The following is an 18,812-nucleotide window of genomic DNA, read 5'->3' as shown; positions in this document are numbered from 1 at the left end:
CTATACAACTAATTGCTAGAACAAGTCACCCATATTGGGTTTCTTTGCCCTTATTTTATTTGCAGCAAGATATTGCTTGTTGATTGATCTTTTTTTCCAGACTTGTCTTGACAACAATGTTTTAGGCTTCTTTTAGTGGTGGAGGTAAATAAAAAAGCTAGACTTGCTCCTTTAATTTAGTCTGTTCTCTACATACTGAAGAAGGGAAAACAACATTTTATGTTTCGTGTTCTAACTTCAGACTATACATACATGATGCATACTCGTGTATTTAGATGTAATCTTGATTAATGTGCCTTTTAAAGATTAATTTAATTTTAAACCAACATGAATGCTAGCTTTAAGATCTTTGGCATTTCCAACCACATAAAAAAGAGTAAAATAATATATCCAAATCTAGAACAGAAGACCAATCATGGCAATTGCAAAGATATGGATCCTTCGACTGACATCTTATAGCTATGTGATAGGGTCATGATGTTTTGACTTGTATTAATACTAAATTGATTATTGATTGATAATATATAAGTGAATAAAGGTATGGTGAAGTTAAATTATATGTGCCTTTTAGTGGAGCTGCATATGCAGAAGCTATTATGTGCAGATATACTAGAAAAATTAAATAATATTCCATGTCTTTCCTCTGAATGATAGGGCTGTGTGTTTTGTATCTGCAACAATTCTTCATACCAAGATCATTGGATAAAGTGCTAACGGCTGCGGCATTGAAGGAGATGAATCTCAAAAGCTTGTCTAGTCACAACATTTGTATTTGCAAGTCCTTGAGTTGGATATTTAAAATTTTACAAGTTTTTTCATTTCTCAAAAGGATCTTCAAATATTGGCCAATCACAGGCATGGATTTATCACCCTGTATTCAGATCAATCACATGCCTCTCAAATGCTAAAGAATTTATTTTCTTGTCATAGTTACCTGTTGCAAAATCAGCCTGGCAATTGGTCTATATATATGATATCTGTTAGAATATTTCCTTTTATATGGATCCCTAACTTGTATCTTTTTCCAGCTTTCCTGGAATAGAGGGAACTAAGTGGCATAGATTTCAATACATCAACAAGAGAAAGCAACTCGATTTCAAAGATGTGGTTTGGGTTGCGGGAATTGTAGACCCCCTTTGGCTATGGAAGAAAAAATCTTGTAATTCTATTTCTCCCTGACCAAAGTAGCTTACTTTGTGCTTCAACATCAGTTTGTGCAGTCTCACTGTCAATCTGGGTGATTTGCAGGCTATATTTTGTTATTGGGTTACATCAAATTTGTTGTCACTTGGGTACAGGCTTGGTAAGGCATTATGGTTCTTATATATATATAAGCATTTCTTTACATTTTTTTTGGACATGCATGCTTAATCATTGGTCTAGTAGTAAGGTGGATGGTTCTTTTTTAAATCAGATAATAAGGCATATAGTTAGATTTCATTTTCATGTATAATTAAATTGGACTTGGACTACACTTACTCAATATTTTTTCCAGCATTGATCCATAATGAAAAATGGAGTTCATGGAGTGATACTGTCCAACAAAGCTCTTGGAGGAAGAATAATAAAGGTGTCAATTATTAACTAAACTAAAGTGGAGACAAATATTGAAGAACAATGCGGGAAGACTAATTGCAGGGGATTGTTACTTCAAACACCTTTTTTTGGTACGGGGAAAGAACTTACAAAGTTGTATTCTTGACTTTGTTAGTTTACTAAAAATGTTGTATTCTATGAATTGAAGAGTAAATGTATGTTGTGGATTAAAGAGTATGTGCAAATTATATTAGTGATTGTAATTTTTGTGATTAATAATAGTTTGTGTCATATTAGTATGGACTAATTTTAAATTTGAGCATTTTTAATATTAAAAATAAAAAATTATAAAAACAACTATATATAATAACAATAAAGATTATTTTATTTTACAATTATTTTAAACAAGGGGCAAATAAGATAATTTTTATTTGACCCTTATTTTTAAACAAGGTCAAATAAGGCCACTTCATTTGATGGTTGTTTTAAACAAACATAAAATAAGATTACTTTATTTGACCCTTTATTTAAACAAGGGTCAAATAAGGTCACTTTATTGAAGGTTGTTTTAAACAAATATCAAATAAAACTACTTTATTTACGCCTTTATTTAAACAAGCATAAAGTAAAGTGATTTTAGTTGACGGTTATTTTGAATAACCATCAAGTAAAATCACATTATTTGACAATTATTTTAAAATGACCATCAAGTAAAATCATTTTACTTGACGATTAAAAATCATCAAATAAGTATAAAATGGCACATGATATTTAACGATTAATAACTGTCAAATATGATAAAAATAAGGGTTAAATAAATCTTATTTTTGTAGTAGTGAATGATAAAGTTTAATGTTGCAAACAATGAAACTTAAGATATTTAGAGAAAAGAAAAAATTAATTCCAAACATGTTAAGAATATAGGGACCAACTGTAAACATATTCCTGTGAAGTCTTTATGAAGACAAATCAATACTTTCTTCAATCAATTCATGAATCCATAGCTTTTATTCCCCTAACTATACTTTATGGGTTAATTAGACCCATTACGTATCAATAGTCTAATATTATCATTTATTTTTACTCTCCTTTGGCCCAAAATTTAAGCATTTTTTAATATAATTTACATACCAATAAAATTCATATCCTGATGAAAGTAGATATTATTATTTTTTATTCTTAATTTTAATTTATGATGAGTGAGAAAATGTCATAAATTCACATGCATGAGAAACTGAGTTAATAAATGTAAGGAATAAAGTGAATTTTTTTAATAATACTAAGTTATTTATATTTCGGATTAAGACTAACCTAAAGAAAATGCTTTTATATATTGAATTGGGGAAGTAATTTATAATTCCATCGGTGCAGGGGATTTTTTTTCTTTCTTTTTTTTTTGTTGGGGGGGGGGGGGGGGGATGGGGTGTGTGTGTAGGGCATTCCGCCTATTGAGCACTCCTACCGCCCGGTGGTAGGGAATTTTCTCGTTTGATATTATTAAGAAAAGAAAGTTCTCAAACTCGGAATTGAGCGCACACGAGACACAAAGGCAAGAACGAACAAATTAATGACAACGATTTCATATTTTATTCTATCAATCATTAATAGAACTAAAATAAAAACCCGGAGTACAGTAACACACTTTGCGCTGACAAAGGCTTGACTAAAATATAAGAAAAAGCAAAACACCAAACTTTGGCGACTCGCCGTTATTAATTAAGGAAACATAAAAGAAAAAACAACAGATTTCAGAACATCCACACTTGATTGTCATCATCATCTTCACGAATTAATCGCTTTCTTCAGGAAGGAACGAACTGAAAGACCACGAAACAATGTCATGGGCCTCAAACAGATCGCCTGTGGCCGCCGAGAATCCGATTCTAACCCATTCCGGCAGCACAGTCGTCAGGTCAATGGTTTGCGATAGCGACACAAACCTATTAGGTTGAGTATCAGTATAACTAATCAACACACTCAGTGTCGTGGTCCTGCATCGTATGTTATACGAGCCTTCCCTATGGAACCTCGTGGCACGAGGTTAATTGGCCAATCAGCGGTTTTCACAGACCTAAGAGAGTTAACGTCGATTCCTACGTGAGCAGCTAGAGGTTCAGGAATTGGGTCCCACTCGTTCCCGAAGCTGTCCAGTTCGACGGCCACGATCTCATTCCGGGAGGTGCTGAAGGCTATTTCTGGACCGAACACAATCCGAGATAGCCACCTGATGAGTTTGCAGGGATGTGAAGAGCGGTTTCGACCGGCACTATGAAGAAGGCCAAGCCGTCCCCGTGAAGAATAGAACCGTCGGAAGCCACCACGAAGGAGAAATTCGGTGGTGAAGTCTGCGACTTTTCCGGTGTCACTATTCCAAAGGTGGATTGGTGTTAAGTACACTGCTCGTCCAACGCTGTGTTTGGCGCATCGTGAGGTTCGCCCCTCGCTTGAAATCTCTCTTGGTGAGTAGCATAGCTCCGCCGTATGAAATGGCATCGCCTGCTAATGCTATGGGTAAATAGGTCGGGCTGGGATTCGAAAACTTGAAGCTGAAGGAAATTGATTCTGAGTTTATTTTGTGTGGAGTAGCAAGAGGAAGAAGAGGAAGATCAAAATAAGGGAAGGTTCTGGCTTCCATCTGATAGCCGCCATGCTTGTTAATTTGCTGATAATATATGTGTATTTGGGCAAGAAGGAGAGATTAATGCGGATGTATATATACAGGCCTGCTGCTGCTAATACAAAGAATGATTCTTGATAATTTCGATGAACAGATACCACCAACAATGTGTGAGTGTGTGTGCATAATATATGCTTCTAATCTTGTTTCATGTGTAGCTGTATTAACAAACAAAAAGTTACAAGAAGCTATTCCCTTTATTGAAAAAAAAATATAAAACATTTTTAAATCGAATCTTACTCTTAATAAAATTTTTACCTACTTTCAAACTAATTTATTTTTTATATTTATCCTTATGAACTATTCGATAATAAATATAAAGTCACCATCAATAGGGACACTTTGAAAAAAAGGTAATGATTATATTTGAAAGATTAAAATACCTTACATTTTAAAATATCTAACTCTTCCAAAAATACCTTACATTTTTAAATGGAGGGAATATAATAAATTGTATATTGTATATGTATACTTGGATGATAGTGATCGATAAAAAATATTTTTTTAAAAATATTATTAGGAGGGTTTAACCTTTTAATTAACCACCAATTGTGTATTCCCTTCCCATTCCCATCGTAACTGAGCTGCCTTTAGTTGCCTTATTGTGTCTCTGTTTTCTCCCGAAGAATGCATGCTATTCAAATTATTAAACGTTTGGGATCCGGGTTGCCAAAAAGAAAAAAGTCCAGTGGATTGGATTAAAATTGATAGAATTGAATAATCCCGTTTATTGAAATTGTTTGCATATGGCGTTTCGCTCTCTTTTATTATCTAATAAAAAATTAAATAACATAAATTAAAAAAATGACAGACATTCAACTCTCTCTCTCCTTTTTTTTGATAAACAAGAAAGGAACATTGAAATTGAAATCAATTTAAAAGATCATCAATGGGAGGTGAGTTGTATTAATTAATTAAAATGAAACGTGTGGCCCGAGTTTAAAGATAAGTAAAAACAAGTATAATTTCACTATCACGTCGATCCTCGACATATTTTTTTTATCCTATTTTTGCATATTTTTCTGCGTCTAATTATTAAACTCTAAACCCGTTGTCAACAAGTCTAATTCTTGTTTGTGTCGCCGAAAAACTAAGTCCGATCATGAAGCCATTTGTTAATCAAGAATATAAATGTCCAGGGAGGAAGTAAGGATTTGAGAGAGACAACTTCTGTCCTCGGTTTGGAAAATTCCATTTGTCCCCTTTGAAATTTGTATTTCATTATAAGACCATTTACATGTTGGACCAAAAGAAAAGGTCCTCTTGCATGTTTTTATGAATTATGACAAAGGGAAAATATCATTCATCACCGCTGAAACATTTAATATCAAATAATGATTATTTGATTAAAAATTTTTGTAGAATTAGGAGACTGATTTAAAAATAATTTTGCATATAAAAAGAATATAATACCCCTAATGAATCTTTGGGATTCAACCTGCATACTTTTTAACCTAAAAGTTGGCAAAAAAATCCCTAAAAAAGGATAAACACAAATAAAATTTATCTATTAATAAAAGGGTTCATTTTAAGTTTTTCAATTTGTAAGAAATTACCAAGCCAGAAATGCAAACTGTATTAATAGATGTGATTGTTAAGATCAAATTTCAAACCAAAAAATAAGCGAGAATTAAATTCAAAGACGGGGAAAAAAAAAGAATCCAACAAATAAATAAATTTTGAGTAAAAGGATTTGTTTTTCGTAACCATGAATTCATTTTTACATTTTTATTTAAAGTGTATCTTTTATTTGTTTGATACATTTTTATAATTAATTATGTATTATCATAACATTTCAAATGCATGAGAAAACATAAAATTTATGACCGAATAAATTTATCACGAAATTAATTTTGATAACTTTTTTTTAAAAAAATATATATTGAAAATTTATTCTTTTGTGGCGTGAATATATGTGATTTAAACTAATTTATGTTTTTCCCCGTTCAAAATAATTTATTGGAATAATTTGCTTTCTTTTAATCAATTAAGAAAATCTCCATAAATCATCCTATCTCAATTTTTTTTTAACAAAATCAGGCAAAATCTCCATTGATGATGTTGATTCAAAATTCAAAATTACAAGCGCATCCATAAATCATTGCAATAATTCAAATTACAAGGTCTGTTGGCCAAAAAAAAAACAACAAATTACAAGGTCATATCTAGTGAGGATTGGAGGGGGAGGAGGCAAGAGACCAATAGATTCGATATAGATTGGAAAAACGAAGAAGAAAACGAATATCCTCGTCTCCTTATATTAATTAGTCACATACTCACATTGTGGAAGGACTTTTTTTTTTAATCCCAAATCTAAATCAATTTGGGAGATGTCAATTGCATTACTTATTTTCTTTTACTTTGTTGTATGTAATTTAAAATAATTAATATGATGTTGAAATTTACTGTAGTTATAATAAGAACAATGGTGGAAATTAAGCTTTGAAATTTTATGACAAATTAAGTGATCTAACTTATTTTCTTATTTGCCTAGGATACTTCAAAGTGACTAATATTAGACTATTAACATGTGGCATGATAGGATCAGATCATGGTTAGCTTGATTTAAAATTTTAAATACATAATCAAAATCCAGGTCATCATCTTAATTATTAATTAATCTACTTTTGTGCTGCTTAAATGAGATAATGTTAGTATATGTTTTAAAATATATTTATGCTTTGAAATGAGACTTGCAAATCGCAGGTATTTTAATAATATATCATTATAAGATAACTGAAAACAAGATGACCCACCTATATATTTAATTTTTAATTATCATAAATATAATACACAAATACAATAATACATGAATAAGATATGATATGTATATGTATGTCGATACTTTATTTTTAAAAAATTGTGATACAATAATTATTAGATATATGTATGTGTGTGTATAATCATAAAAATACACTAAAAATATAATTTCAATTCAAGCAATATCGGCATATTTATAAAGTCTTTTAATAATAATAATGTCAAATATTCATTAAATATTTTTATTCTATCTATGCATAATTGACTAGTGCGGTATAGTATCAATCTTTCATCCTCCACACTATTGTCATTGGCAAAAAGATAGCTTTTTATGTTTGGTTTATTAAAAGATAATTTTGCCACCTTCAAATTCTAGCACTATCAAAATTATTTCATTCATCAAATCTAATCTTTTATTTTAAAAGCAAACCATACAAGATTTTAGGAATAAAAAGATTAAACCACAATCATTAATCATAGAGACTCATGAAAAAGTATTGATTACATATCCAAAATAATTAAAAATAATAATCTGAAAATCAAAATAGTATTGAAGTATTAATGCTTCATAGATTAGCAAATATGTTTTTGGTATATGGTAAATAATTTGAAGTAAGATATATTATTTATAAGCTATAATGTTTTGAGACTACCTGTTATAGACTTAGTATTTTATATTCATATTTATTTATCCTTATCCTAAATTATAATTTAAACTTCATCCAAAAAATTAAAATTAAAACTTATCTTTTTTTTCTTTTCACTATTTTTACTGTTCTTTTATTTTTCAAATATAGAAAATACCATAATTTAATTTTGTAACGCATAGATAAGGATAGATTATTAACATACTTAATTAACCATATCTCAAACAATTAAATTTAAAATCTACCAAAAATTAAAACTGACCAAAAACTTCTCTCAAATCGGCTATAAATTCCCACTCCACCAAGGCCATTCAACATACAGATTTGTGATCCTTCTTTTTCTCTGAGAGTTTAGTGTTAGTTTTCGTTATTGAATCGAGAAACCACAGAATAGATGGCGATTGATCTTACCCCCAGTTGGCCAAGAAAGTGTATGGAGGTGATGGTGGATCCTACCACGCCTGGTCTCCCTCTGAGCTTCCCATGTTACATCACGGCAATATCGGTGCGGGTAAACTCGCTCTTGAAAAGAATGGTTTTGCGCTTCCGAGATACTCGGACTCTTCCATGGTTGCTTACGCTCTTCAAGGTATTTGTTTTGGTTTTTCTCTTCATTTTTGATTCTTGATCGTGTAAAGCATTGTAATTGTTTGGTTTAGGAAGCTATCATGCATAAGAAGATAATTTTTTATGTTAATTATTTATGTTAGCGTCAGCTATCCTTCTTAATTATTCTTGATTCGAGAGCCATCGTGATTTTATATTGTTATAGAAATCACTTCTGTGATCTCAAATTCTTGATGTATAAAGGGGTTTGGTTTTAATCCCTTTTTTTTTTTTATCTTTGGAGAACTTAAAAATAAACTGTCTCACAATTATTCAATGCAGCCTTTGATCATGCACGATACATTGCGAATTTTGTTTATTAACAAGTGTTTCAAAGTATACTGGGTTCCGCAACACTAATTTTGTCTCTAGGGTTTCTTCCTACGAAGTCTTGGTTTTCATTGATTTGGCCATCGGGGGCGTAGACACAGTTGGAAGTTAAATGTGAATTTTGCTTTCTGAATCTGAATTTTCAGAGAAAGATCTAAGATGAATCTGAAACATAGCTTATCTGTGAATGAAAAGCCTACCTCACCTATCAAACCTGTTAGCCAGCTTTCTTGGTGTTTGTTGTCATTGATATTAATACTTTAAAGAGTGCACATATTCTTGAACTGTGTTATTAATGCTCTTGTTGATTCAGGAAATGGAGTTGTAGGAATCGTGCTGCCTGAATCAGAAGAGAAGATCCTAGCAATCAAGAAAGGCGATGCTATGGCACTTCCTTTTGGTGGTAGTGACTTGGTGGTACAACAAGGACGACACCGAGTTGGTCGTTCTTTTTCTTGGTGACACTTCAAAAGCCCACAAGGCTGGTGAATTCACCGACTTCTTTTTGACTGGTTCAAACGGAATCTTCACTGGTTTCTCTCACGAGTTTGTGGGCAGAGCTTGGGACTTGGAGGAGAAAGATGTTAAGGCCATAGTCGGAAGCCAATCAAACAAGGGCATTGTGAAGCTCGACAGCAACAGCATTAAACTTCCCGAGCCAAAGCCTGATCATCGTAAAGGCATGGCATTGAACTGTCTGGAGGCTCCATTAGATGTAGACATTAAGGATGGTGGAAGAGTGGTTGTTTTGAACACCAAGAATCTTCCTTTGGTTGGTGAGATCGGACTTGGAGCAGATCTTGTTCGGTTAGATGGAAGTGCCATGTGTTCCCTGGATTTTCATGTGACTCTGCCTTGCAAGTTACTTACATTGTTAGAGGAAGTGGTCGTGTTCAGGTTGTTGGTCCGGATGGTAAGAGAGTCTTGGAGACGACGGTAAAAGCTGGTAATTTGTTCATCGTACCTAGGTTTCATGTGGTTTCCAAGATTGCTGATGCAGATGGCTTGGAGTGGTTCTCTATCATCACTACCCCTAAGTAAAGTTTCTCTTATATATCTCTTACGCAATTGATATTCTAATGATTACGATGTTTATGGTTCTAATGATTACTCATCATGTGATACAGTCCTATATTTACTCATTTGGCTGGAAGTTCTTCGGTGTGGAAGGCTTTATCTCCTACAGTTTTGCAAGCTGGTTTCAATGTGGATTCAAAACTCGAACAACTCTTTCGTTCAAAGAGGACTTCTGATGCTATTTTCTTCCCTCCACCAAAATAGATATATAGATGATATTGTTTTTGTTTGCCAGAGGTGGAGGCAAAAATAAAGTCTAGGTTGTTCTTTCCCCTCTTTCTCTTTTTCAATGAATTCTAGTTTAGGTCGTCTGAACTATATTTCATATTTTTAATGAAATGATCATTTCATGGTTTTAATATATTTCTAGCATTATCTTACTTTTGTCTTGATATATGTCTCTTCAAAGTATAGATGATATAGTTCGAATCAACTTCTCAACTTCTTGTCTTCGTCTTGTATTTCAAAAAGTAATACACACATACATAAATTTTTAATTTTAATTTAATCTTAGCTAGATTAAATTTTCACTTTTCTAACTGAATAATGTGTTCATCGCTTGAACTATTGATGTTTTTTGACGGATTTGTCAGTATATTAATGACCTTTGCTTTGAGCTAATTCATGGTGGCTTTTTATTTGATTAAGGCCATCATTTAGCTAATGGAAGCTGATGAATTGTTGTGCATATTGAATAGTATTCGTTGATCAATCGATGCCAAATAAATCCAATGGCTAAGCGCGTTAATTAACTAGATTAAAAATATCTTTGAACTTGGATGTTTAAACTTACGGTACTAGAAAATTTGGCGAGAGATAGACATGAACAAACAAATTAATTACGACAAATATTTATTTTATTAATATAAAAAAAATTAAAATATTTGTGACCTTTGCTTTTTTAAACTAATTCCAAGTCGCCGGCTTGATCATATAACCCTGATTTAGTTATTGAAAGCTGATCGATGAATTGTTATTCATATTGAAGAGTTAAATGCTACAGCGAAGTATAAATTAATTACTTGATTGAAGAAAGTGGTAGAAAATATATGACTACATCTGATTCATATGTCCACAAACTTAACATTATATTTAAGCTCAAGGCACAAGAAATTTTGGCAAGAGATAGCATGAACAAACAGATTGATCACAACAAAAAATTACTTTGTTAATGTAACGACGAAAAATTCAGAGCGTACAAACATACACCAAGATTTAAATGATAAGAAAGACAACTAGACGTGATTCCATCAAAACACCAAGCTTAGTGCCTTGCTGATATTATTCAGGAAACATACAAATACGAAGTTTAGATTTCACGGAGAACCAGTGGCATGATCGTCTTCTTCAAGTGCTTTTTTCTTGTCGAAGGGAAGAAGAGAAAGACCAAGAAAGAATATCATGGGACTCAACCAAATCGCCAGTGGCCGCAGAGAATCCAATTCTAACCCATTCTGGTAGAACGCTCTTCAAGTCAACAATTTGCGATAGTGAAACTACCCTACCCTGCTTAGTACCATCGTAAATTATGGTCACACTGAGTTCTTTAGTCTTAGAGTCATATGAAATACGTGCCTTCCCCAAAGAACCTCGTGGTACGCTGTTGATTGGCCAATCTGCAGTTTTCACCGACCTAAGAGAGTTGACATCGATTCCTACGTGAGCAGCTAGAGATTCCTGAACAGGGTCCCACTCGTTTCCGAAGCTGTCGAGTTCAACGGCCACGACTCGATTCGGCGGTTGGGGTTGAAGGCATTTTCAGGATTGAACAATCCAAGATAGCCACCGGATGAATTTACAGGGATGTGAAGGGCGGATTCCACCGGCGATATGAAGAAGACCAAGCCGTCGCCGTGAAGAAGTGGTCCGCCGGAATCCACGACGAACGTGAACTCGGTGGTGAAGTCTGCAACATTTCCGGTGTATCTATCCCATAGGTGGATTGGTGTGAAGTACACTGCTCGGCCGACGCTGTTTTTGCGGATGACGACTTCCCCTCCGACCTGATCTCTTCTTGTGAGGAGGATAGCCCCGCCGTATGAAATCGCGTCACCGACTAAAGCTACAGGTAATCCTGGCTCGAAAAAGTCGAAACTGAAGGAAAATGATTCTGAGTTGATTTTATGGAGTAGCAAGAGGAGAAGACGAAGATAGTAACAGAAGCTGGTTTTGGGTTACACATAGCCATGTTTGATTGACGATGAATTTGTATGGTTGGACCAGAAGGGGCTTCTTGCGGCTATATATGTATAGGCTTCTTGGCCGGCTGGCGTGTGTGTGTGTGAGAGAGAGAGAAAGAGTATTATAATAAATTGTCAGGATGAGTTGTGTGCCAGCTTGTTGGATTGCAACAAGGGGGGAAAGTACGGATACGAACAAAAACTAACGAACAAAACTGCAAAAGATCATAGATAATTTCGATGTCTAGATACGGCTCCTTCAATTTCATAAACGCTGAATTTCATGTCAGCAACCTTAATTTGTTCAGAGTGCAGCGAATACTAATATATATTGCAATTTGGAAAATATGGAATATTGTGTGTGTGTGTGTAGAAAAGTATGGGGGCAGAAAAATCCACTTTGACAACATTACTAGAAAGGGTCATGATGACCACTTAAAAACGATGCAATTTTGCGCGTGACGTTTAACTTCTGTTGGTTGTTAATTGAAACATTTTAACTAGGGTTGAAGTGTAATTTTTGTCCAAAATTTTCTCTGAAGTAACATTTACTATCCTATATAAATTTCGAATAATGAATATTTTGAGTTATAATTATTCAAATAAAAAAAATCTAACAACTCATTATCAATATTAAAAAATTGTGTGTATTTTTAGATTTTGACTAGAGGCCTTACCCAAAATTCCTTGGTTTCAAAACTAACTCTACCTTTGAGTGCTCAATAACTTACCCTTCCAGATTTGCCCTTATTTTACCTAGCTATGTACAAGTCTAAATATGTGTCCATGAAAGAATAACACACACTCATCACACTCACACACATCCATCCCTTCACCACATGGGGAGTAGTACATAACCCACAACCTCTCTCTTTGGGCGTGGGGTGCATTAACCCAAGAGACTCTCGACATATATATGACAACTACTTATAAATTTTATAAAAGCCTATTCAATTTACTATTGGATATTAAATATGAGCACCTCTCTCTCAATGAAGATTTGAACCTTGATTTGCCAAATTGTAAGAGACTAGTCCCTTCCACTTACCCAACCTCATTGGTTTGTGTTAGCAACTTTAGGTTCTTTAGGGTAAAGTGCACTTAGCAAATATATATGAAAAAAAATAAAGGATTAATGGGCAAATAGAACTTTAGACTATTGCTTGAAAATCATCCTAAACCCTGAACTTTTAAAATATGCAAAATAAATCTTAATTGTTAATTTTTTTAACACTATTACTATCCACACGAGTACTGTAACAATCAGGGTTAAATTTGTAAAAAAATAAACTCTGAACAATACCTATGTGAACAGAAACGATATTAAAAAGTTAACAATCATGAATTATTTTGCTATGAATTTAAAAGTTTAAGGTTTTTCTTGTATATTTTAAAAATTCAGGATCCAAGAAAATTTTTGAACAATAGTTTAGGATCTTATTTGCTCATTAACCCAAAAATAAAACATTATATAAACATTTAAAATTATAAACTTGATTTTAAGATATGAAAACATAAAAAATATAGTTTTACCAATGATTTGATTTTAAAATATTTTGATGATGTTAATTTTAATAATATTTTTTCCTTCAACTTATTTTCTCTTCTTTCCATTTTTCCAACCCAACTTTTTTCCCTATAATTTCAAGAAGTGAAGTTCATGAATTGATTTTTAATATTAATTTTCTCAATAATTATTATTAAAAGCACCCAAAATAGGTTGAGAATAGAGGTATTCAGTTTCAACTTTTAAGTTGCGTAGAGTTGTACTAAATTTTTATTATAAATTCAAATGATAACTATTAAAAATTTTATATTCCCTCCATTAAAAAATATAAAATATTTTTAATCTGTCAAGTATAATCATTTCCTTTTTTTAAGTACTAAATTAAATAAATTATTTTATATTTATTTAAAGGTGAAACACCCTGTTAAATATGGGTAAATATAAAAAGATAAAGTTACTTTGAAAACAAGTAACTACTTTATTAGAGATGAGATTTAGTTAAACATGCATTATATTTTTAAATGAAGGGAGTAAATCTCTATTATAAATGCATGCAAAATCAATTCATGACAACAAAATACTGCAATAAAAATATTTTAACATTTTAATAAAAAGAGAATTTATGAAACTCAATTTAATTCTAATTTAAATTAAGAAATATATAATTTTTAATGAAATTTTAAATATAGTAATATCTTTTAAAGGCTCTCAAATATTTTTTCCCTTTAAAATAATCTTATTATAAAAAATTAAATATTTAATTTTTCTACTTACATCATCACGCTAAATTTTTTTAATCTATGCAGTCCTCCTAAAATTTAAAAAATTATTCATTTGTAGGTAAATATTTTTATTAAAATATTAAAAATTATGAATTTTATTTTATTTTTCAATTTCTTAAGTAAAAAATTTTACATGTTCACTTTGAATATATTAATTATAATTCTTTATCTTAATATTAGATGTAAATTATGTTTTAACGTAAAAAGTAAAGAAATTGTAGGCCAGGTTATCTTAAAGTAAAAAAAAACCTGTAATGAAAGTTTAAAAATTAAATTGAAAAATTAAGGAACATTGTTTTTTCCGTAAAATATGTTATGATTTTATAACATATTTTTTTAGGAATATGATTTTATAATATATATATATATATATATATATCACATATTTGTATATTTATTTGAAATATATTATATTAGATTGAATAATTATATATCTACTATTCCATAATGCCTCAACCAACAAATTTAGTCATCATGGTAAATATTTGGGAATTTAATTTGAAGTTATTGAGTTTGAGACATGCCATTGGTTTGACATGCGTGATTGTACTATATCAAATTCAATTTTTCTCGCATCATCATTTTTTGCATCCTCTCCACCATCATCATTATTCCCCTTTTGTCAGGGATGAGTTGGAATCAAACATTTCCTTCTCTTTCTCTATGCTATATCTTCTTCTTATTCACAACAGCAACAAAGGTAGAGTAGAGTTTAGATTAAAAGATATTCAACTACCAAGAATTAGTGATGGTTGGTGGAAGAATCCACAGGATTGATAAAAATTGAACATGAAAGAATATCATAAAAGAGGAAACAAACATAATACGAGTTTCATAAGGAAAGAGAACTACCAAAAATTTTTCTTTAAAATTTGATACATTTGAAATAGTTTATCAAAATGAACAAATATCCATATATTTTTCTTGCATTTTTGGTCATCAATTTTTTTTTTTAAAATAACATGAACATAAGTACTACAAACTTCCTTAGATCTAATCTCATCAACCTGTAAGATATGAAATGAGTGCTAATACCAATTAATTTGACACGAGCTTTGGTACAAGGTTCTAATACTAATTGATTATAGAGGAGCTCTAATATCAGGGTCTGATACCAACTAATGTGCAACAAGCTTTAATACAAATTGATGTGAATGGAATTTAATAACAATGGATGTGAAATAGGAAGTGAAAAGGGAAAGAGAGTAAATGAGAAAGGAAAATAAGGAAGAAAAAAGAAATTGATGTCTCCACATTGAAGTTCTTAATAAGGATATTTAATAAGAGATAAATGAAGATATTGATATCCATACACACATTTTTATTAAAAAATAGAGTGAGTGAAATGGTATTGAAAGAAAAACATTAATCCCTCATTATTAGTTGTAGAGTATTTAGGTGTTATATATTGTAGCTCTCCCCCTATAAGCACAAGAAAATAGTTAATAAATAGATTAACTATAATTATTAAAAATGATACTATAATGAGTATCATAAAATGGTTGAAAATTTTTCTCTTAACGACCTTCTAAAAATCATACACAATCATTATAGATATTATTACTATTAAATGTAATGCGCCCACTTTGTAAAACTAGGGCATTGTTGCATCATTGTTTATCCAAAATATTGCATAAATCATTAAAGAAGTGCCCCGGGGAAGATGAGAAGGAACACGGCCATTTGAAGTACAGTTAAAGAAGCATAAATCAATAAACCCTTACTTATATTGGTAATTCAATAAAAAAGATAATAATTAGAAAATGTATTCATATGAAGGATGTTATAATATTATTAAAAAAATAATAACATGAAAATTTGCAAGAAAAAAATCATAAAATACCACGAAGCATATTCTCCATCACCACCCAAAGTATTACAAGACATATGATATTAGAACAATAGAAGAGAACATTAGTAATTAAAATAAAAAATTTATATAAACATGTACTAATTATTAAGCCCTATTTAAAATTATATTTATCATGCTGATTCAATTTATTAAACTAATATATATAAATAAGTTTTGAAGATATGAAATCATTAGGGGATAAAATTAATTTCACATATATAAAATCAGTGACAATATTTTTTTAAAATTTAATACATCTGAAGTAGACTATTAAAAAGAATCAATATTAATATATTTTTCTCTATTGTAGGTTGTCAAACCTAAAAAATAACATGAATATAAGTATCATAAACACCGTCAGATCTAATCTCATGAACTTGTAAGATGTAAAACAGGTTCGGATATCAATTAATTCAAAACGAGCTTTAATACAAAGCTCTGATACCAATTAATGTGAAACATGCTTTAATACCAATTGATGTGAAATGAAATCTAATAACAATGAATGCAGAATGAGAAGCAAAAAGGGAATGATCAAGGAGAAAGAGAAAGGAAAATGAGAGAAAAAATAGGGAGTTATTGTTTTCACTTTAAATCCTTAGTAAGGATACCTAATAAGAAAAAAATAAATGGTACTAAAAAAAATATTAATCTCTCGTCATCACTTATAGGCTAGTTGGGCATTATAAATTGTATCTCTTCCTTATGAGCACAACAAATAATGGGGGCGTTGTTGTATCATTATTGATCCAAAATATTACATAAATCATTATAATCTATCTTGCTTGATAATGACAATAATAATTTATCATCATAGATTGTGGTGTAACAAAATCATAATAGAACATAAGAGCATATAAGTTACATTTGTTGTGAGTCTGATGATTATTTCAATTCTTCTACTAGTTGAAAAAGGTATCAATGCCCTAGAGAGGATGAAAAGAAACATGGTCATCTAGAGTATAGTTAACAAAGTATAGATTAATACTCTCCCTAGTCCTATTTATAAGGCAAAGAGAGAATTTTGAAAAAAAAAAATATTATTAAAGTATGTATATTTAATAGAGACAAAATTGAGAACTTATTAAATTTTAAGATAGAGTTAATTAGTTTTAAGGTTTTTCTTGATACTGATAAAATATGTTAGAAGTGACTTATAAATAGGATCAAAAAAATAAACACTTACTTATATTGGTAGCTCAGTTAAAACAAAAGATAATAATTAGCAAATGTATCCAGATGAATGATATGTTATAATTTAAAAAAAACATAAAATTTACATTTAAAATTTCATAAAACACCACCAAGCATATTTTTCATTATCATCCAAATTGTTATAAGGTATTTTTTGTTGGAACAACAAAAGAAAATATTTGTAATTAAAACAAAAAATTTACATAAATATGTACTAATTATTAAGTTCCATTTAAAATTATATTGATAATACTCATTCAATTTATAAAATTTTATACATGAATAAATTTGAAAGATATGAAATCACCTGAATATAAAATTAATTTTGCAAAGATAAAAATCAATGACAATATTTCTTTTAAAATTTGACACATCTAAAGTAGATTATTAAAAATAATTAATATCAATATATTTTTTCTCTATTGTAGGTCATCAACTTAAAAAATAATATGAATATAAGTGCTGTGAATACCTTTAGAGCTAATCTCATGAACTTGTAAGATGTGAAATAGGTTCTGATACCAATTAATTTGAAACAAGCTCTAACACCATTTGATTTGAAACGGTCTCTGATGTCAAGCTTTGATATCACTTAATCTAAAACATGTTTTAATATCAATTGATGTGAAATGATATTTAATAAGAATGGATGTAAAAAGAGAAGTAAAAAGGGAAAGAAAGAAAAGAAAAAAGAAAAATAGGAGAGAAAATAAAGAGTTTATATCTTCACTTTCAAATCCTTAGTAAGGATACATAATTACAAGCAAATAGTTAATAAATAAATCAACTACAATAATTAAAAATGAGACTGTCATAAGTTTTTTAAAATAATTGAAGATTTTTTTACTGTCAATCTTATAAAAAACAAACATATTTATTACAGATGTTATTACTAATGTAGGCGGAGGCCCACTTTGTTAATCTAGGGTGTCATTATATCATTGTTAATTTAAAATATTGAATAAACCATTATTGTCTTTGTTGCTTGGTAATGACAATAATAATTTATTATTGTAGATTATGGTGTAAATAAAAACATATTAGCCATATAAGAGCATATAAGTTACATCCAATGTGAGTTTAATAATTGTTTTAATTCTTCTAATAGTTAGAGAAGGTGCGAGTGCACTAAAAGGGATGAGAAGGAGCATGGCCATCTCAAGTGCAATTAATGAAACATAGATCAATAAACCTTTACTTATATTGGTAACTTAATTAAAAAAAAGATACTCCCATCGTTCAAAAATGTAAGGCATTTTTAACCGAATCCCACCCTCTAATAAAGTAGTTACTTACTTTTCAATTAACCCTATCTTTTTATATTTATTTCTATTAAACATCCTACAATAACTATAAAGTCACTATCAATACGCATACTTTTGAAAAAAGAAAATGATTACACCTCAAAAAATTAAAAATGCCTTATATTTTTAAACATTCAACTATTCAAAAAATGTCTTATATTTTTTAACAGAGATAGTAATAATTAGCAAATGTATCTATATGAATCATATGTTATAATTTTTTTAAAAAAATAATAACATCAAATTTGCATTAAAAAATCCTTAAAACACCACCAAGCATATCCTCCATTATCACCTAAAGTATTATAAAGCATATGATGTTAGAACTAAAGAAGAAAGAATTAGTAATTATAATAAAAA

The 18,812-nt window shown here is 30.4% G+C and overlaps 2 protein-coding genes and 1 pseudogene across 2 annotated transcripts in view; 1 reads left to right on the top strand and 2 right to left on the bottom strand.

Annotated features, from left to right (window-relative positions):
* The window catches only part of LOC129322099 (lectin 6-like), a 5,692-nt gene extending 1,663 nt beyond the window's left edge, over positions 1-4,029 (bottom strand). The window contains 4 exon segments of the mRNA XM_054968148.1: positions 3,371-3,476; positions 3,608-3,731; positions 3,842-3,869; positions 3,871-4,029. Of these exon segments, the coding sequence (XP_054824123.1) occupies positions 3,371-3,476; positions 3,608-3,731; positions 3,842-3,869; positions 3,871-4,029 (417 nt within the window).
* A 4,844-nt stretch (positions 4,030-8,873) lies between these two features.
* Positions 8,874-9,933, top strand: LOC129323157 (13S globulin basic chain-like; annotated as a pseudogene).
* Positions 9,934-10,745: 812 nt separating this feature from the next.
* On the bottom strand, positions 10,746-11,804 carry LOC129322098 (lectin 10-like; the record flags this gene model as incomplete). The annotated part of the gene is given in 2 exon segments (XM_054968147.1): positions 10,746-11,367; positions 11,370-11,804. Coding segments are annotated over 2 exon segments (822 nt in total), but the record flags the coding sequence as incomplete, so codon positions are not given.
* Positions 11,805-18,812: the final 7,008 nt, after the last annotated feature.

The sequence above is a fragment of the Prosopis cineraria genome, unplaced genomic scaffold, assembly GCF_029017545.1.
Source record: "Prosopis cineraria cultivar Desert tree isolate PC_DT_omini unplaced genomic scaffold, ASM2901754v1 PC10, whole genome shotgun sequence".
Classification (NCBI taxonomy): domain Eukaryota; kingdom Viridiplantae; phylum Streptophyta; class Magnoliopsida; order Fabales; family Fabaceae; genus Prosopis; species Prosopis cineraria.
Note: the sequence above shows the minus strand (reverse complement) of the source record. Positions and strands in the feature narration are given on the sequence as shown.